This window comes from Coloeus monedula (genome assembly GCF_965178545.1).
Source record: "Coloeus monedula genome assembly, chromosome: Z".
Lineage (NCBI taxonomy): Eukaryota > Metazoa > Chordata > Aves > Passeriformes > Corvidae > Coloeus > Coloeus monedula.
The window spans coordinates 19084216-19105893 of record NC_138822.1 but is presented as its reverse complement, the minus strand read 5'-3'; the positions used below and the strand labels follow the sequence as shown (position 1 = coordinate 19105893).

The following is a 21678-nucleotide window of genomic DNA, read 5'->3' as shown; positions in this document are numbered from 1 at the left end:
CCTAGGTCATGAAAAACTGTTTGATAATCTTCAATCTCTGAAATACTTGCCTAGCCTCAAGTGTTATGGCTGCGCACTACTATGTTCCACAGGATTCTGGGCAAACTTACTGATAGCTATTACTGTTAAACCTGAAATTTGAAGTAAGGATAGCCTTCTTGTGGTGGTTCCAGTGCTGATGAACTGCCAGATGCTTTGGCTGGTTGTTGGTTGTGATGTGTAAGGATGTCATGGGGTCAAGAAACCCTGATGACTATCTTCATGATACTTAGCTGTTTGAAAGCATTGGTTACTCTCCTTTGGAAGATGGTTATTTGCAAGTGTAATGTCCATGGTGCTTGTATTTGTCACGGCTCCTAGTCACTAAAAGGGTACTTAAGGATTTGACTTGGGTCTGGTGTCTAATGAGTCAAAATGCATGTCATTTTTCCTGTGTTCCTAAGCTGCTCTACAGTATCATCTAATGCATTGCTTGAAGGAAGAAATACACAGCAAATAAGGAATTGGTTTGTTTCAGGTATCCAGTTGTGTTAAGTAGCTATGATTCAGTCACAAATGGAACTTTGCTCTCTGTATAGATGTGTGATTCTTCTGCTTGTTCATTAGTTTCTGAGCTAGCGTTTTCTCATAAATTAAGTATTACTGACTCTCTTGATCTTTTTCTGTAATTAAACACCCAGGATATTTGATCGACTACTTTCTGATTTAGGAGACACAAAGGGCTTTGGCAGTACACCTGAAAGTTCCTGGATGGCGTTGGAATTGACATAGGACACATGTGAATAGTTAGAAAACTTCAGCTGGAAGAATAGTGAGTGACTGTCAAAACACAGTGCAGGAACAAAGTTCTGTCTGTGAGTGTAGTGAGAGTTACCACCACAGAGAGAGTTTTAAACGCCATTTTGCAGACCTGAGTTATTGCTTAATCTACTGTAAACACTTAGCAGAAAGTGATTCAGCCTGTAAGCTGCCTATTTTAGAAGTAATTTAGTGATGACCAAAGAAACAAGGTTGAGTTTGGGGTTTTTTTCACCAAAGGAAGTACAGAGACCATTTCTGCTTGAAAGGGTACATCAGCCTAGTAACACAGAACTGAAGACTGGATCATTCATGATATGAAGAACTGAGTTCTCTGTAGGATACAAATTAGCAGAATATCAGCAGTCTGTGATTTGATATAAATTAAACAAAAGTGGGGGTAAAGATGGGAGTACTGAAATAAATGCAAGAATCAACACCTACAATGGCAACCAAAGACACTGGCTTGACTGTTTTATTTGCATAGGTAAAATCTACTATTTAAAAAGAAGTTGATAATTGAAATTGCTAATGTCATAGCTTCCTGAAGAAGCTGTCTTGTACTTGCTTTTTATACTAGATGGTAAGATGCAGATGGCAAATTATTTTTTTAATGCCAATTTCATTTCACGGTGTGTTTCTGTTGTAAGCTCATGGCCAGCATTGTAGCAGTGTTGGAAGTTAGGTTTCTCAGGTGAGTGTTACTTTGGCTCAAACTGCCTAAGTAAGATATCTGTGTTTTTATTAAACTCCCTTGTCGTGCTAGTTCTTTTCTTCCTGTATCTACAACCAGCCTTTATTTCCAAGCAGCAGTAAGCCTGCTTATCACAATCTGGGTTTATTCACTATGGAGAGAAAACAAAAAAATAAATGGGATAATTATATCTACTCTTGTACCCAAGTACAAGTAATGCAGGGTAGACTAGGAGTTGGAGTTGGACTTTGATAGTCCTTGTGGGTCCCTTCCAACACAGAATATTCAGTGATTCTCTAATCATTGTGTGATGAGTCCTGGTCCAAGGCAGGTTAGGTCTCACTTAACTAACTTTAGGCATCTGAGAGGGTTGCAGGGTGAAGTGCCTCTCTCTTTGTCGGCATTTTACAGGTTACTCATGACCTCTGTCAAGAGAAGGCACTTCCAGAACCCTCCTCCTCCTTTCAAGTTCCCATTGGGATGCCTGTAAATGCCACATTACTACCATTGCTCTGTGATGCTATTTTTGGTCCATGCACAGGTGACAACATTTCTCAATTATCTTACTGTCACTGTGGATCAAGTTCTTTGTTTTGTTTGCTTTTTTAATGGTTATGCGTGTGTGGGGTTTTTTATAAAATGTAGAGGGGACTGTGTGTGCCACTTATCAGTGTAGTGAGATCTTCTCTATTGATAGACCAGAGGCTTGTTTGCTAAATGAACTACCAAGGCTGGCATGTTTGATGAAAAGTGTTGAAATCCAAGGAAAGAGTTAGAGACTGCATAGTAGCCAAAGGTACTTGCCTAACTGGACTCAAGACACCTTAGCTGCCTACTAATCTGCTGTACAATGTGGCTGTGTCTCAGCTGATTTTACCCTCCTCCATATCCAGCCATCCTCACCATGGTTTGGTTTGAGTAGGGAAAAATCAATACTTTTAAAATGCTTTGTTTGGGGATTTTACCAGGGGGTTGAGTTTATTTTTATAGGGCAGTGAGCACTATTGATGGGAAGTCACTTTTAGGCTTTTCCTGGTCCATGTGTTTCTAGCTTCTTCCTATAGCTCCTAGATGCTGCAATAATTAAATTAAAAAAAAAAAAAAAGATAAGCCATTATTCGGTATGGGGCCCTGCTCACTGCAGAACTCTTCTGTCAGCTTCATGTTTCCACTGCAATCATATCCCTCAGTCCCTTTATCCAGTGTCTGAAAGGTGTCATTAAATGCTAGCTGGGCCTATTTAGAGATGTGTATTTGGACTTACCTTTATTGGTTTGTTTTCAGATTTCATTGATAGCAGTTTTGACAGATAGTTAATGTATTTTGTTGTCTGAAAGCATTTGGTGGTGATGTTTGTTGACATTGTTGGCATAATCTTGTGAGAGGTGTTAGAAGCAGAAAGCATATGCTGAGCTCTTGCATGGCAAGCATGTAGGTGAAGAAATGCTACCTACGGCTCACATCTTTCACTTTTGGAGAGCTACAATCCCTGTCTCTAATATTTTTGCCCGGTTAATGATTTTCCAATATAGCAGAAGAGAATGAAGTCCCACTGTAATCTTCACTTAGTAGTATCACTGAGATTGTAGCACAGATGTGAAGAAAAGAAAATCAATTTAATTCACTATTGCTCATTCTAGTTCATCGACTCTTTACCATAGTGCACATGTATATTGTTTAAAATCCACTCAACCTGTGTCATTTTCTGATGAGGGTTTTCCTTGAGTGAAAAACATTTTTAGATTTGACTGAAGTTTTCTTTAGTGGATCAGTGAGAAGTTGGGTACGTGATGACTGTACCCTGAGTTCCCAAGGGAGCCTGTGAAACAGTTTGTGTACAGGGCTATTTGACTTTGATAATGCTTCTGGGAGACCAGGTCAGATTAGGTTTAAACAGGATTAGGCTAAAATAGATTTTCCTTAGTTGTATTTTAAGTAGCATGGAATTTATGAGGGGAAAATAGATTTATGACCCTGGCAATATCTTGATTCCTCTCAGTCTGGTTTCAGTCTTCAGAGTGAGACTGAGATGGTTCCTTTGATTGCTGGACTCATATGATGGATAATACCCATACAGATTTGTGTATTTCAGCTAGAATTCCTGACTGACCTTGTATGACCAAAGTCTTGGATGTTTTGTTGTCAATTCAGTCACCACAGCAGCTTGCAGGAAGTTCACTGAGTGCTGGGTCTAGTGTGAGGATGATGCACAGGCAGGCAGGAGAGGTGAAACCACGACACACAGATTTGTACACGCTGCTGAGGAATTATGGTTTCAGTCTCAGTGCTGAAACAGTTTGGCCGGCAGCTTCAAGCATAGCAGTGATGCAAAGATTAGCATTTGCCATTGTGACTTCAACATTTGCTGGCTGAGTGTGAGCCAGTCACCTGCAGGCTGCAGAAATAGCTTTACATTTAAGGTGATACTGTTGCTGATACAAGTTAGTAATTACATATCTGGACCTGCCAATAAATAAAGGTCCAACAGTAGTTCACTGGCTCCTCAGAAACATTTTCTAAGCTAGAGTTTGAAAACTGTACTATGTTAGGGAGTGGCCTTGAGATTCAAGTTAATTTACTCATCATTTCACCTAAGCAGGGGTGGTTATGTTTGTCATCTGCTGAGGCTGAATCACAGTTCAGCATAGAGTCATTTCTCAGTGCTGGCCAGCCTTCAGTAAATAGAGGCATGTAACACTCAGTCTGCAAATAGCTGCTGGAGACCAAAGGTTATATCAGTGAATAGTAACACCAAGACTTTTACTGACTCTGCCTCTTCATTTCCCAGAGCCCTTCATGCTGGTGGGTAAGGGTTGCTGTCCCCAGTGCACAGAGGGGAAGACAAAGCACGGAAAGGGTCAGTGAGGACACGGTCCTGCAGTTCTGGCTCCAGTCATGCTGTATTACCAGACTGCTGCCACCAGTCGCTTGACTGTCCTAGAGCACTAGTTTTACCCTAACTTGTGCAATTGCTTCCTGATTTGCTTTTGGTCAAGTGATCCAAGTTTAAAAGCCACATTTTAAAGAGCAATGTCGCAGATCTCAGAGAGGGTGGGTGAGTTATGCTACCAGAAGCAGATGTACAACATCTAGGGATGCCCTAAGTGCTGACTAAACCCATCTTTCAGCAAGAGGAGTGAAACATCTGAGTTCTACACTGCCCTTGGCCATGAAAAGTAGCAGTGCCAGGTCCTACACCCAGCTCTCCTTGTTTCTTCAAGGGTCACTGTGGCATCCCCACTTCCCCCAAGCGCCAGAGTGGTATAAGAGAGGGCCAGGGGAGGAACAGCAGCCCCTTGGCTGGGGCCTGAACAGGCACTACTCAAGACGCAGTTCCACCATATGATGTTGGTGGGCAAAACCAGATGAAGCCTAGAGTTGCCATTTCTATATTTACCTTACAGCAAATATTGCCCCAAAAGGTCTCTGAACTCCAGTATGCTTCTCTGGAGGCCAAAATCCATCCACCACCACACTTGGTCCTCACAAGGCTATTAAAATTCTTTGATTGCTGGCACTTCAGCTCAGGAAACAACAGTGTCACACCAACGCCAAACAAGAAAAGCACCAATAGGCAAGAATACCCATACACTTCTGCTGCCAGACCTCAGGAGCACCCTCACTGTAACTTAACTCCTGCACAAGCTTTGGCTGGCCTTTTCTCTTTTATTTCATCCCCACTCACGATAGCACTTCAACAGTCTGAAACAAACATGTCTGATTTTCTTAAAGCAGTTCACATAATTTGAAAAGCTGCTTTGCGTGTGTGTGTTTTTAACTGTGGTAAAAGGTTATGCCAAGAACGTATCTTTGCAGACCTTATTAGTGCTGAAGAAAGTAAGTTTATATATGCACACCCTGCAGTATAAGTAGTATGCTGGTTTGGGCTACAAATTGAGAAAAATTTTCTAAAAAGCTGAAGGCAAGAATGCCACTATGGACAGCAAGTCCTAAGCAGTCAGGGTAACTTCCACTTCTTTTTCTGCTAAATATGCCCCTTTTAGGGAATGTTTTACTAACATCGGTTAAGTTGTTAACTTATGTTTGTCTTTTTTTAACTAAACACAATTTTGTTAGGTGGAGTACAGACAAAGAGTACTGTTTGAAAGCTCTCTTTTCCCAAACCTGGTCATTGTGTTTTTAAAAAGTCTGTTGTTCAAACACACCTGCTTGCTGCTCAGCTCTGTTCTATGTGAGAGCTTCATTGAAAATCCCTGCCCCTCACTCTCCCACCTCAGTCATCTGAAAGCCGCGTGTAGAGAAGCAAAGCCTTATGTTCAGAGATCAGATAGATGCTTTTGTGTTTCAAAACCTTCTGTGAATGCAGGGTTACAGCCATGAGCACACTGTATAGCTTTTTTTCTTTCCTACTTCAAGGAAAGAGCCATCCTCTGCCCACAAGTGTAGAAACGCGACCAGCTCAGGAGTTTGATTCAGCTTAATATAACCAGTGGCTAACCACAGCCTTCACTGTGCCTCAGGTTCCCTCTGGCATGTCTGAAAGTGATTCACAAAAATCAGCTGTAGAGAAAGGGTGTCCAGGACAGCCCAGCAGGGTGTCCTTGCTGCAGGTTGAGCCCTGACACTGCCATCCCCATGTGAGCAGGAATCCCCCCTGCCATGCCTCTCAAGAGCCCGGCTTGGGCCACCTGTGTCACTGCAGCAGTCCTGGGCTGGCTGGCAGGGCTGTGGGGGTCCCAGCCACACCTGCTGCAGTGCCAGCTCCAGCCCATACCATCCCAGCAATGCATCCTCACACTGCAAACCTCTCCCTTTGGTGACTCAGCATCTAAATAACAGCCTTTTTCTTTCCTCCTCCTCCCTGGGTACCTACAAGGAATTTCAGTATAAGGAAACTGCTTTAAAAAAAATACTAGAATAAAAGAAACTAACTGGTGTCTTAAGGCCCCCCTTTCCAAGGCTAAAAACTAAGGGTAAAACAACCCCATTTTTTCAGTTAAAGAAGTTGTCAGTCACACTGGCTTGCCCCAGAACAAAGTTCCAGGAACAAGTAAATATTTTAGGCAGGTACGTTTGTTTTATGTGTGCTGATAGTGCCAAGCTCTGGCACAATCAGATCACTTTGACCATATACTGCTAAGCCCCAGAGCTCAGAAAGACTTTGAGTAAGCCAAAAGGGCAGGGCATGGTGCCCTGGGGCTGTCTGTGCCACACTACCACTATGATGACGGATGTGGAGTTTCAGCAGTATATGCATGCAGTCAGCTGCCCAGGCCCTGCCAAGGGCACCATGGAGGGGATGAATATTTATGCCCAAGATATTGCCTCTGCAACAAGGATGCTGCAACAAGGGTCTATCAGATGGAGAAGATTTTCAAAGTCACCAGGCAGAGCTGAGCCTTCAAGAGGGGAGGACAACACCTCCTCCCTCACCATTGCTCCAGCATGAGCAGTCTCACACCTCCACACTCACTGCAAGTGCCAGGGAATACCAAATTTCAACAAGACATGCTAACTTCACTTTTACCTGTGCTCAGAGGCAAGGCACAAATATGCCACAAAAGCTTGCACAAAGCCCTGTAAGCGGCCATGTGGATCGGATCGTCCAGTGAAGGAGTTTGTGCTTCAAGTCCCTTTTTCAATTTTCAAAGCAATGCTTTTCCTTTAACAAAAAGGAAGATGTAATGTCTGCGGTATGATTGCTCTTTATAATGCCTCCATGTGATTTTTGCCCACGTGATCTGACCTGTGAAAAAAGGGGGAGTACTTTTTTTCCTGTTTTCTGATCTTATAAAGATTTGCAACAAGGAGTTTTATGTCACATTTAGGTGAATTGTCATACAAATGGCAGTAATAAGAGATAAGAGTAGTTGTTCTGTTTTTATGGCAATATGAAAAAATGTTAAAATAGGAGTCTCAAAGTCCAGTATACAATGTTGAGGCCATGGTTGCTTCAAGGTTCTCACCTTCTGCATAGTGAATAGACCAACTGAAATGCAGAAAAGAGTGTGGGAGCTACTTATGTCAGTGAGAGATGCCATGCAAATCATTCTCATACTTAATTTTACCTAATTATTAGTATGGATTTTTGTAGGCAGTGGAATAATCTGCTTATCAAATACCACTTGGAAATATGTTAGCTCAGTCTTGTTCTGAAGTTAAACATGTAAAGATTTAGTCAGCTCAGAGAGTCACAATTTCAGTAAATGCAAAAGACAGCTCAGTGCATTTAGCACTAATATCACAATTAACACTTCAGAAACCTGCCTAAGTAACAGAACGAACCAAAACAATTATATAGATATTTTTAGTAACCAGGGTGTAGAGTTTACTGAACAGGCAAGAATCCTCTTTATAAAAATCTTCACATGCTGTTGAGACTGGAAGTGGTTGGTTAAATTATGCCTCCAGGAAGGTTTAACTCTCCCAAAGCAGCACAAACATTACAGAGGGGAGCAATACAGGGCAATCTTTCACTGTCTATCAGAGCAAGTTGCTTAGACCTTTGCAAGCAGTCAGCATTGTCTTCCTTTGCTCCAGAGAGGGGCAGAGCTGGCAGGTGAATCCTCACGGCCAAGGGAGGTGCTCATTATTGTACCCCCTGCCTTGGCAGAGGAGCAATGTGTCCAGCTGGTCTCTCCTGGGCTCTGCCAAAGATATAAAAAGCAGTGGGGCCATGCTGTTGTTCTTGCCCTCTAGAGTAAAATGATGCTAAGTGTTTTCAAAAGGCTGTTGCGGTTATTATGAGGTAATTCTTGGTAATGTCTAATACCTTGGTTTTGTGACCTTATTCCAAGAGGAGGGCAGCTGATATTTACATGGTCTTTGCATCTATGAGGATATTGAGGTTGCATGGTAATCTTGGGTTTAGAAAATGTTACAAATGCTTATCCTTGCTATCGTAAGGATATCATAATACCATAATCTCGTGTAGTTCATCCATGCATTCCACATTTGTCACCACAGGATCTGAATGTTTATCAGGACAATTATGAAAAAATTGTTCTGAATGCTACGTGAATAACAGAAGTGAGTATGAATGATGATCCAAAGGGATATTTTGCACTTTGTGCATCCATTTGCAGTCAGGTTTTAAATTCACTGAGGCCAGAGCTCAAGTATGTCTGTAGTTTGATGCAAATTTTTAAACTTGTGCCAGAATGTAAAGTTCTGATAGTGCTTACAGAATGCACATTAGCAGGAACTCACAAAACATCTCCAAAAGGTGACACCACTGCCAGCTGTACTGCCTGTTCCTCTCATGTCCTTACTAGGAGTGCAACATTCCATACTCTTGTTGTACTCCTTTTCTGTCAGAAAGGATCTATTTTAAGAAAGTGGGGAGGAAGGAAATACCCTTCTCTTGCTTCTCTCCTCTCGTATTCCCTGTCATAGAGTTTCTGCTATCTTCTTCATAACGGCTCCCATACCACACAGTACATTTATACAGGAAGGAGGAAAAGGTGGAAACTTGATGCTGTAAGTCAGTCTTGGATCAAGGAAAGAGTGTTAGCAGCACATTATTTCTTTTAAAGTCCAGTGACACCATCTTTTAGCAATTCCCAGCTCAGCATGCCTGTCAGCTTTGGCATAAACAAATAAGATATTTTAATGGCTTCAGGCAAATGACAACCTGTTTGGCCCTTGCAAAAGTGCAAAATGTTCTGCTGCTTCCAGGTCTATGAAACGGTCTGCTTTATTTGGGGCACAGGTAGTACTGGCAGTTCCTCCTTGCTTTCTGTGAAACCAGTCCAGTCTACTTCACATGTAATTTACTGCCCAGCCCTAATCTTTCTCTGTCAAAACAAATTACAAAATAAATACATGAACACACCTGTTTGATAAGTTGAACCAAAAATATAAGAAGCACAAAACATTCTCACTCTTCCTTGCAATCATTTTTAAGGACAGTGATGCTAATTGAAAAGCTGACACTGTACTATTCACTAGAGCTTGCCGTCTGGGAAGCAGGGATGTGTTTAGGCAGCCAGTAGAACATACAGAAGAAAGGACTGTGCCACCCAACACAAAATGAACAGGTGGGATTCACAGTCGCTGGATTTGCGAAGAGCAAAAACATGGGTGTATCAGAAAGGCACTGGACAAACTAAAGAGCTAAAACAAACTTCTCTACTGCAGTGTTGACCTTATATGACTTGCTGGCTGAAAGCAGGGGCGTCTGCAAGGGAAGGCTTGTGCTGTGTCCTGCTTTCCTCCTGCACATCCTTATTATTTATCATCCTTACTAGAAACAGGACAGTTTTGCTAGATAGACCTTTGGTCTGACCCAGCTCAGTCCCTTTCACACTCTTGCATAATGAAGAATGCAGTTATCCCTGCAGAGGACACACAGTGAGGAGAGGGTGGTGTGCCACGGAGATGTACCTGCTGTCCATGTGAAGAATATTATACTGTTAACAACTCTGGCGTTCTTGTGCCCACTCCCTTTGCTGTATTTTTTCCCCCAAAGTCAATTGTTTTTAACACATCAGAAAGTTTTGGGGATTTTTGGTATTAAGACAGAAGGGCCAGGGTCATCAGTGTGATGGCTGAAGACTTCAGTGAATTCACAGAATGGGTATTGTGTAGGAGAAAGCATTGCTCAAGCCAGCCTGATGCCTAATTAGTCCCACAACAGTTTAATACTTCCAGCAGGATTTACAGATAACATTTCCCAGCAGAAGTTTTGGGGGTTTTTTGCAATGGATGAAATTTTACTTTATTTCTTGGGTGGCTATAAAAACTTTAGAAGAGATAGGTGAAGCAGGAGGGGCAGTGGGTAGCACTGTTTGTGAGAAATTGTTTAGATTACATTGAAACCCATGATGATGGTGACAGGTTGAGTGGGTAAAGACCAGGGGAAGGTCAGCAGAGCGGGTGTCCCGGAAGGAGTCTGTTACAGACTGCCCAGCCAGGATGGATAGGCAGATGATTCATTCTGCAGGAGGCTGGCAGAAATCTCACACGGGCCACCCTTGTACTCATGGGGGATTCCAACATGACAGGTATCTGCTGGTAGTTTAGCAAATGAGCTAAAACCTCATGACTCAGAAGGAGGGTCTCCCCTTTTGCATCCTAACCTTTTTTATGTCTCCTGTCTCCTTGTAAATCATTTTAAATCAATTCTAACCTGATTTTCCTTGTATGTTTCATCCATGTAGTACTTAATGCAGTGAACCTGGCCACTGAACTTTGTTAAGCCGTGCTTCCGGAAATTTATATTAAACTTGCTTTTTTAATACCTTTGACAGTGATTCCTCAAGTGACCTAAACCACTCATTTGTGACCACTGTGTACCTCTTCTTTATCACCTTAAAATTACATCTAGTTCCTTCCCACTCAGCAGAAAATCTCTTTTTGGAAAAATGTTACCAAGCCAATTCCAGGCACTTTAAATTAAATTGCATTTTGCAGGAAAGACCTAGAATATAATGGAGAGGGTTAGCTGCAAGCACAAGCACGCCCAAGTCCACAGCTTCATGTCCTGGAAGGAGCTGTTGTGAAGCCTGGCACAAATCCTGCAGCCACATATGATGGCACAGTCACACACTTGTGTGTGACCGGGGCAAGATGAAGCAGTGTGAGGTGAGACCATGGCCCACCCTCATTTCATGCTTCCACAGGCTGTAGCCCTCAGCTTTGCAGCTTGTGCAACATTTGCACTTTGGATAATAATCATCAGGTAATTCCACAGATCCTGAAGGGTCTGCATTGCTGTTTATTGTTATTGTTACAGTGACTTTATAAATTCCATTTTCGTGGCCTAAACAACAAGGTTTTTCTTTGGGCAGGTTGTGTCCTTTTCTCCAGTGCAGCTTTCAGTACTACAAGAAGGCTGGAGGACTTTTTAAATGGAAGATTTTTATGGCATGGGTTTACCAGGCATTAGGACCACTGTAGATGTCCTGCCAGCCAGCCTTGAGGAGACATGCTCCAAGAGAAGAGGCAGAAGACCTCTTCTTGTCTGCTTCCACTGCTATGAAGCGCCTCAGTAAGATATAGCCTAGGAAATAGAGTGGGGAAAAAGCTGGACACATGTTTTTTCCCCCTCCTGCTGTTCTTTTCATGATTTCTTTTGTTCTTTCTTTCCTTTTTCTCTCTTATTTTCATTTGGTTTCTTTCCCCTTTAACTCCTCACAGGGTTTTACAAAGCAGGGGTAATACTGCCAAGCCCTGCTCATTTTAAAGAGAGGAAAAACTGAAGTGCAGGAGTTTATGAAGGTAGCTCATGACACCACCTCATGCTGCCTCACCGTGTCCCAGTTCCACATCAGCACCTACAGCCAGAAGTGGCAGTAGCTAGAGGACAACAGCAGCTCCCAAGCCAGGCAGGGGTACAGCTGAGAGCTGTCTGTGCACATAAACTGCACTGAGATAGCTTTTGTATCAGAAGAAGTGCAAGTGCAGCAATTTGAATTTAATTTTACTCTTGAGAGATTGAGATGAAGATGCCCTGATGATGGGATCTTCCTGCTCTCCAACAGGCCTCCAGTGGAGAGTTTAGGCTGCTTCTGTAGGCTGGCTGAGCAACAGGGTGTCCAAGCAACCTCCCGAACTGTTAGCACGGGGTCCATCACCGCACTGCACTTAAGGGAACCAGACCCATAGTAAGTGGGGTTTAATAAACTGAGCGTTTAGAATGTGTGCAGTGTTATGTTGCTCTTATGCACTGTGCCCGAAACAAGTCTAATCCTGGTCACTCAGATTCACTCAGTGTGTGTTCCACTGAGGCATTCGGCCCCAAGGGTGGATACATGATGAAGACATGAGACATGGCCTCACGGGATGCCTCAGCCACCCCCTCTGGCTTGGAAAGGTCAGAGCAGAGGATTGCAACTGTTCAATTCTTTATAGGTTTATCTGGTGACGCGATGTTTTTATAGTATTCTGTATGTTCTTCCCTACCTTCCCCACTTCTATTCCCAGTTGGTCTGTCCCAGACCCCAGCCGCTCCCCCAGTGCTCCCAAAATGGTTATCCCCTCCCCTTGTTCCCTATCAATCACCCAAAGCCCTCCCGGAGTTCCGGATTGTTCTGTGTCTGTCACCCAAGCCCTCCCTAATTACCCTTATATGGCCCCCGTCAGTCCCCCGAGATCCTGCCCCCTCGGATACCTCCCCTCTTGGAAATCCCCTAAACCTCGACGCCCCATTGGGGCATGTGACCCCTCTCCCTCCACCCACCAAGACCATTGGACCAGACGTGAGTCCATCCCTTCAGCGTCCCTCCCTCCTAACCCGCTTATTGGTCCCTAACTGGGTTACTCCTCCAGTTCAACGCTCCTTTATAAGGTGTAGCGACGCTGCAACTGTTGCTTGTTTGCTGTGGATTTCCTTCAATGAGTTTGGATTCCCTCCTGTGGCAAGCCTCCCTGCTACTTTTTGTCTTTTCCTTCCTCGAGGGCGATTGGCTGCTACAGTGCCTGGAGCCGTAGCTCCCCTGGGTAGAGCTGAGGCTTCAGAGGAGCAGCTTTAAAGCTCCGTGCCTCCAGCTGCTCCCCACTCCTGCCACACACCGCTGGAGCTAGCCTGGGCTGTAGACAGCAGCGGTCACTGCGACAGGTTTACATTTCTAAAATCTGTAAATCTCTCTTTCTGTAAGAGCATCTGTTGCACACAGCTCAAACTCTTTTCTTCTTCCTGTTACCCTTGAAGCAAGTGAATTTTTGTATAACAATGCTGGAAATGCCCAGATGCAGCGCCTGAGCTGGGATAGGGAGGATTGCTCAGCACTGGCTGCTTTGTCCCGCAAGGCAGTACTGATCTCTATTGGCACATGTTTGCTATTTCACAAGCCACCAAAATACAACAATGGGGATTCCTTCTCAAAAATAAAAGGCCAGAGATTAATTTTTAGAGCAACGAGAGAATACAAGTATTAATGCTACCCACAGCTAGCTGGAATCTATATTCTTTATGAATTGTCAGAGAATACGGGTTTCTGACAGCTATGAACCTTCTTCACCAGTGTGCTGGAAAGTGAGATTGGTTTGAGCAGGGGCGGAGATGAAAATGTATTTACTGTTTAGTATTTTCAATTTCTAAGAAGAAAAATACTTCTGTATTTTGTGACGTTACAGCTAAGACCAATTATGAAAGGAAGAGGCATTACTCATATTTCAGCTTGATTTCATGGCATTTATGGCCATAATTTTAAGGTAACTCTTAAACTCTTAAATATTAATTCTAGTATTTAATTAGAATTAATACAAGAATTCTAATGCTTTGAAAGGAAGACAACTGATTACAGAGTACAAGCACAGGGCAAGCAACCTGCATTTTGCATTTTAACTATGCTCTTAAGTCATGAACTGCAAATTTTAACTGCAAATTAAACTGAGATTATGCAATCCAGTATCTGATCTCAAACCAAGAAGAATCTTTGTTTCCTTCTTTATATGGGAGAAGACTAATGAAAATTATGTTGATAAAGTGTTCAGAATTACTCGGTGACTTTTTTTTGAGATTGCAAACTGTTTTCACTTGTAGAAGCTGTGCCTGCATCAAGTCATTGTAGTGAAATGGGTAATTATAGCCTGAGATTTACTGAGAGCATACCAAAGGCTCTCAGATTTTCAAATTTACTTGGAAACCCTCTACACCATAAGAACTGTGCTCACATCTGGGGCTCATACTGCCCTAAATAGGTAAGTCTCAACACAGTTCTCAGTGAAATATTGCAAAAGCATTTCTTCCTGTTGTTTTTCAAAAGTAAAGTTTTAAGTAGCCAAATTCCCAGGCTGAAAGCCTAAATGGACCCTCCTGTTCAGAACAGTAGTCTACAAAGAAGTTTTCTTTCACTTTCTTTTCTCTGCAGCTCGATGACTTGTTGGTAAGCTGGTTGATGAAAATACAGAACAGTTTTATTTCTTGTGCACAAAATTTTGGGTAAGTTGGTAACAGCTTGCACATAATTCTCAACATTTCAGTATACAATTCCTCAGTGTATAATTACTGGTCCTTTTATGGCAGTTTTTGTTTTAAGAAAACCCACTTCTGGTTAGTTTCAGAGCTGCTTAGACTGGGAACATTTTTATGCCTAAGCTTTGTAAGAAAATGAAGAAACACACATCAAAGGAGCTGTGACTGTTGTTAACCACAAGAAGCAAGCGTTTCAGGACAGTATAATCCAATACAAAAAAAAAAATAAAGTGGTTACCAAAGCGCTGGCTTTTATTTGTGAAGCCCACAAGTCTGATAATAAAGATACATCAAAAGCTGTAAGAGTTTTGAATCTGAATAAAGATCCCCTAAAATAACGTACATACTAAGCAGAGTTTGCAAACTCCTGTGATGGGGCGTTGCCCAGGTTCCCCAGCAAACAGGGTATGTTGCTGTGTATTTTGGCCTTCGCTGTTTATTAGTTAGCTTGTCAGCTTTCTCTCTTCTCAAAAGTCAGACACAGAGACAAGGTTTGGTGTAAACACAAGGCCTCTTTATTTTGTTCAACAGTACGACTTCCTATTTAGCATGACCAAAACCAAGCAGAAAAGTGGAAATCGCACATACCATTTCTCCTAATACATTGTTCTTCCTTGAAACTGCACAAGTACAAAAGGAAGGATAAATTCAACAACATTAACTCCAGTTAGGCATTTTCACATAAACCAGAGCTTATGCACAACAGGTGACAAGCAGACAAATCAGCATCAGAAAAACTTACTCCAGCAAGATGTGAACTCTCCTTTGGGAAAAGAAAATCTGTCTTGAAGGAAGGGATGCACACATCCTCAGGTAAGGAGCATGTACTAACGCTTTCTAAAAGCTTCATCAGTAGAAGTTGTTAGAGGAGTACACAACCCAGCTCCAAAAAACAAGGCCAGACAGGATGCTGTTTACAGCCTTCAGTTGTCACTAACACTGGCCCCTTCTCCTGCAGGCTTATCTCCAGGGAGTTTTTTGTACCTAAATGTGCCTAGGAGCCATTGGCTAAGGAAAGCCAAGGTGGTGGTGACTTCAATGCAGATCACAGTAAAACATTTTTATGTGTTTATCAGCTGCTCACAGTTTATGTCCTAGCCTTGACTGATGTTAATTGTTACGAGTTCACTCAAGTCATTAAGCCAAATCATTGCGTCTAAGAGCTGTGCAAACATAATAACATCTACATGGTGGGACAGATATTTTGGGTTGAATCATTAGGCAGGCTGGTGTAAGATTGCCCTTTGTCCTTATCCCTCTCCCAGCTCCACTCCTTTAGCATAGTTATTTTCAAACTAAGACTAAATCTGAGAAACCACAAACCAATGCCAGAACTAAAGCTAATACACACTTCTGAGTCATGGCAGGGTAAAGAAGTGAGGGTCTAGGCATGGCTACTGCATTCACTCCTATAGAAGTGACTGCCTCTGCAGAAGCCACAAGGGACCTTCTTGGTTGGAGCAGACTGATTCTGGGCATTTTCTAAGAAAGAATTTCCATTGAAGTTTCTAGGAAACTGCCTCCCAAAAACATTGCTCAGCCTTTCCACATAAACTAATAGTTCTATTAACTTTAAACAACAAATTGTTGTTAATGTTGCTGATACTCTTTTGGCTTCCCAAGAATTGTTTTTGTCAACATTGTTACTCATTTTCATACCTTGCAGATGTCATTTGCTGGTTAAGAGAAGCATGAGTTTTTGCACTTACAGTGCAAGGGCTTAAAAACCCCACAGCTTTAAGCCAAAGTCCTAGTATCTAGAAGTTCAGTGTTAGATACATATGATTGTGTAATTTAAAATGTGCTGTGGTCTCAGCAATGAGCTTCATTTCTACACAATCTGATATCTAAACCAATTTGTATTCAGTCACTTCAGTCACACCAGACTCTTTGTCCTGTGCTGGACTCAGTTATCACTGCATCACCAGGCACATAACAAGGAATTATGTCTGGGGCATGCAGGAACAGATGTTCTTCACTGGGACCAGACTAATTCAGCCTCTGTCCTGGCCAGTGCTAAATGTTTTACAGGACAGGTGTAGATAAAACATAATGTGCCCTTTACATTATGTTTCTTCTGGAGCCATTGCAGGTAATTTTGATTTAAATCTTGAAGCAGAGGTCTTAAAGTTGTGAAGAGCTTCATAATTATGCCATTAGCAGGAATTTGGGCTTGTATTGTTAAGCATGTACATAACTGCTTTGGAAACCTGGTCAATGACTTTTAGAAGGAATGACATCCATGACTTAACAGAACATCACCTGAGAATGTATCTTCTTTTCTGAGCATTTCCCACCTAAAATTTCTCTGACATATCACCTTCTTTTTATGAGTTTCTCTGACCTATCTCCTTTCTACTTTGCAGTATTTTGTGTTCCACTACCACTCTTCTGCAAATGTCTTCGTACTTCCCTGTCCTTGAGGACGGTGCTATGTAGGGCCAGGAGCTGGACATGATGATCCTTGAGGGTCCCCTCCAACTCAGCTTATTCTGTGACTCTACACTCTAATTTTACAGGTGAGTTGACTCCTAACACATACCGGGCTGCAAATAAAGCAGCACCATTTATTCATAGAAATCCAGAACTTTAGAAGATGTCCACCTGACCATCTCTCATGGATTGTTATTGGAAATTCTTAAAATAATACTTTTAAACAGCTAGGCTGAGTAATGACATTAATACCTTTTCTTTTAAAACTGGGATATTCTTTGAAAGAACTTGGGCTTTTTGTTTTTCAAAACTTATGTATCTTTTTAAAATGAATAATCAATAATAACTATGTTCTCTTTTGCTCAATAAAACTTTAGATATTTAACAATACCTTTTGCTAACTTGCACCACACTATCTTAATTATATTCTAAAAAATTCTATTTATCTGCACTTTTTTTTACATTAAATGTTACTATCCAAGTTCATAAAACCATTATAATTTTTCCATTCTTGAGTGTATAATCAGGCACAGACTTTTAGACAGGGTAATTTTAAAGTTCCCTTTTTTAAAAGAAAGTTGACTTACTGAAAATTTCAGTACAGTGAAAAAATACACTTTTTTTTTTCCCTACAAAACCTTAGGACTGCACAAAAAATACAGCATAAATATAAACATTAGGCCAAGGCAACATTTTAAAGTGCAGAACTCCACTTGCCACACATGAATAATTCAAATAATGCTGCATAATGCATAGGCAATTCTTGCTAGTATTTCAAAACCTAAAGTGACACAATGAGCTCAACATATAACAGTAATTCAAATACATTCTATTTATAATAAATAAGTGCTCATCTGACCATACAGCACAGTAAGCATATTGTCCCAACAAGCAAGCTCTACACAAATAGCCTTTTTCTTCCTTTGTCTGAATGGTATGCTACCATTGAACATAAAGACATACTAGGAAAGAAAGATCTCATCCACCATCTGGTAAGAGAACTTGTGGGGAGAGACATCTGGAATCTGTTGCATGTGCATTTTTCCAGAGGTTTTATCTTAAATCAGTCATTTTATACTGTTGTATGTGTCAATTTATACTGACTGAAAATTATCCCTTTATTTTCTTCCACATACTCATATCCCCTTAGTGTTCAGTTGTCTCATTTTAACTTGTTTTTGTTTGTTTCTTTCTGGTTTTTTAATGTTTGTTTGTTTTGTTGTTTTTTGGGGTTTTTTTGTGGTGGGGTGGTTAGGGAAAAGGGAGGAAGGTGGAAGAAGGTTGCTTCAATTTGTATTCAGCTACTAAGTTCTGTGATGAACTTAGAGGGAGAATAGTTCAAGTTCTAGCCTCCATTGGCATTTTGGTTTGAGACAATAGTGTTGTTCTGAATTCCCAATCATTCTCCCTAATTGAACTTTGATTCAGTTTGCAGGGTGGTTTTAGTATACAAGAATGAAGTCTGTTTTGGAGGACACTACACTGAAAACTCAGCTGCCTTCCAAATATACTCATCTCTAAAAGAGACACTAAGAATCTGAACCTATTACTTGGCCTGCTTCAAAGTGCACATGCAGTATCGGCATCTATCCAAGGAAACGGGATATATGTGGTCCTGAGCTGCATGTGGTGTAGATGTGCGAGTCTCAGCAGTAACTTACCACTGATCCTCCTCCACTGTAACAAATATCTTGGCAATCTACACACAGGCAGAGGGTCCCAAGGACTAAAAGTTCACAGTGGGATCCTTAGTGACTTTCCCAAAATTATGTCAGAGAAATCCAACTACTACGTTCTCTGTATGACCTAAAACTTTAAAACTCCTGTGCATAAGCAATCTTCCACTGAACAAGATTTTGGGACTGCCTCAGATGACCCCACTTAACTTTTCTGGCAGTGCATTTTTTTGTCCATTCAATTCTAATTAAGATGTTGCTGTCAAAAGACCCTCACAGTTTATTTGTTGTATGAATTCCTCTACTGGCCTCTTCAAACATCAAATTCGGACTTCTTTCCTTTATGCCTAAGCACCTCAGCATTTAATGTAATCCTATCCATCTTGGTCCTCACTCCTCCTGGTCAAAAGGTGAGTTCCTACCTTGCCCCTGAATTTAACAAGAGTCAAACTGCTCGTGACACAGTAAAAATTCAGATACAAAGCTCACTGGCAGCAGTTATCCTAGAGAGTCCCTTTGTAACTGGGCCAGCAGTGTAGTCCTGAACTTGTTAAAGTTTTAGTGTGTTCCTGGTTTTTAAATAAGCAACCTGTCCATCCTCAAAAGTATTTTAAGAAGAAATCTGAATCCCTTTCTTAAAAACACCAGAAAATAATGGGAAAACAATTAAGTCAGAGACAGTTAAGACTACCACTAAAATAAAAGCATTGACTTAATTCATAGCTCTGGAGGCAAAGAAGTAGGGCACTAGCATACATTGTACACAAGGCTGTGTGATCTTTCTCCACCACAGGAAAGCCAAAGCTGAAAACCATGTAATTTCCTAAAAATAGTTTCAAACAGTAACTGGGAGGATTAAAACATGTGTCTCACAGATCTTTGGTTTTGAAATGTGAAATTTGGTCAATTAAATTCATGTCAAAATTCATGAGAAAAAATGCTCCCTGAATCAGGAAACCAAGTGAAAGAGCTGAAGATTGTTATTTGCTGAACAAGTGTGCTACTGTGTAGGTGATTGGGACACATGAAAAACATCATGGTGGAGAAAACACCCTGATGGAATGTGTAAATCTTAATCCTTAGATCTTGACTCCTAAAGCCTTAGAAGTCTTTGAACCTAATGGGTAGGAAGGCTGTACCTTGGCAAGCAGTGGCACAGTGCAGCAACCTGGAAGATACCTGAGTGAACTCTCAGTGAGCGGCTGCATCCAGGTGATGTCTGCAAGACATCTCCTGGTTATTCCCTGCTGTTTGGTATGGCCCCTCAGCTTTGGCAAAAAAACCACACTGAACAGACTGTACTGCTTTAAGTGCCCAAATTAGCTGTTACTCTTCCCCTTGATGCTATGCTGTCTCATGTAGGCGTAATCATAACAATACAATAAGCTCTGAAAATGCTTTTAAAATCAGAACATTATGAGTGACGTTGGGCCAAGCACTCTGTCAGAAGTAGACATAAAGTGAAACTTTGGTGCAGTGACTTCCCTTGTTTTGTGAACAGAGGTAAGTCCTATATCCCCAGGCAGTGAGATAAAAGTGCGAAACAAGGCTTAGTGAAATCAAAGAAGCTTGAAGCAGGCCTTAAAACCATATTCAACACATGGTTACAGTATCTAAATACAATATTGGTCTCTAATGACCCTGAAATTAAAGCTTACATCCTTTGTGTTGCAAAAACATAATAAAGAAATAAGAAGTAATCCCCTCCTCAAACAAATATCACAAAAAAAAAAAAAAAGGGCTCTGATAAAAAGCAGGGAAATATGCCTTTTTAGGAAAGGAAGTCACACGGATTTCCAAAACAAAAAGGGCATATTTTTTACCTGGAATCCTGGAATTGTACAGGGCTGGAATTATGGCTGCCACATTGAAAGACACAAAGAGCACATGAAAGCTGAGCTGCTTTTTTCAATGATGATTTTCACCTCAAGTCAAAGGTGGTAATGGCCAGAAAGAGACCATTTCTCGTGGAAATTTTTTAAATGCACTCACTTCCCTTGCAGAAAGGAGAAGGGACATCATCATCATCCTGTCTGAACAGTCAGGAGCAAATGAGTTTGGGAAGATTCTGCAGGATGCTGAACTAGATGAAGCACTCCCTCTAGTCCAGAAAACCCTCTTAATTTGTTTGCCATTGTGTAGCCTGCAGAGATATCTTAGTGCCTGCTTCTAATAAGCAAAAGTTTCATTCAGCCGTCACTCAGATCAAGGTAATTCAATGGACTGCCTGACTACAAATGACAATTCTGAACTCTTTGATAAGGATCCTTATTTATTTATAAACACACACGTCTTACTAAATTCCTCTTTAAAAATAATGTTCTAAATTAAATAATTTTTTTTAAAAACAAAAGCTCCTGGGAAAATCTGAAAACTGCTCTACATTCTCCAAAATGACACTAATTTTTCCATACTTGACGATAATACTATGGAAATTGCATTCTTCCATGATTTCCATTACCTGGACCATCAATTTACAAGCAGTGGGGTTTTTTTAAATCCCTATAGACAATGAGCATCTCATTGTTCCACATAGTGCTTCCTATACTATTATTGAACAGAACAGCAGGTGTCCTCTTTAAATAAGGTATTTATCAAATCCCCATTAATGCACAAATGCTATTTTTACAGAGATATTTAAATAGCCATTCCCTCTATAATGATGAAAATTTTGGTAAAGTAATTCTCAAGAGGTCTAACAAAATTTTCAATGTTTTCAAATTTTATAACATTATCCAAAAGTGAGGTGTCATTCCTGATGATCAGGCACTGTGTTTAAACAATCTTTTCCAAATCAGATGCAGAATGATCAGCAGAGTATTTTGCAAAAGGGAAATGGATTTATACAGAGCTTGAAAAGGGAACCACTTGCTTTCCAGCCACATACACTTCAGAAATATTCCGATCATCACCTGAAATAACATGGTCAAAACAGATTTGCAAATAAATGCATGCACTGATTTAATTAATGAAAATTATGCAGTCCACAAAATCAGTTGTGGAACACATCATTTGCAATGACCTTTTCCTAGAACTAAGAAAGTCCATTTGGAAAGAAATAGCCAGGGCTACCAAAAAGATCAATAAATGTTTTTGCAACCCATGCTTTTTTAAAAAAATAAATATAGCATTCAGCTGCTGGAATACTACAATGGATTTTCCATATATTCAGTAGATCCAAACCCCAAAAATATTAT

At 41.1% G+C, this 21678-nt stretch overlaps 1 protein-coding gene across 1 annotated transcript in view; it reads right to left on the bottom strand.

Moving 5' to 3' along the window:
• Positions 1–14886: 14886 nt before the first annotated feature.
• GDA (guanine deaminase) overlaps positions 14887–21678 on the bottom strand; it is a gene marked incomplete at its 5' end in the record, with an annotated part of 29827 nt that continues 23035 nt past the window's right edge. Inside the window, one exon of the mRNA XM_082301528.1 lies at positions 14887–21393. Coding sequence (XP_082157654.1) covers positions 21323–21393 — 71 coding nt within the window. The 3' untranslated portion in view covers positions 14887–21322. The remainder of the gene's footprint in view (positions 21394–21678) is intronic.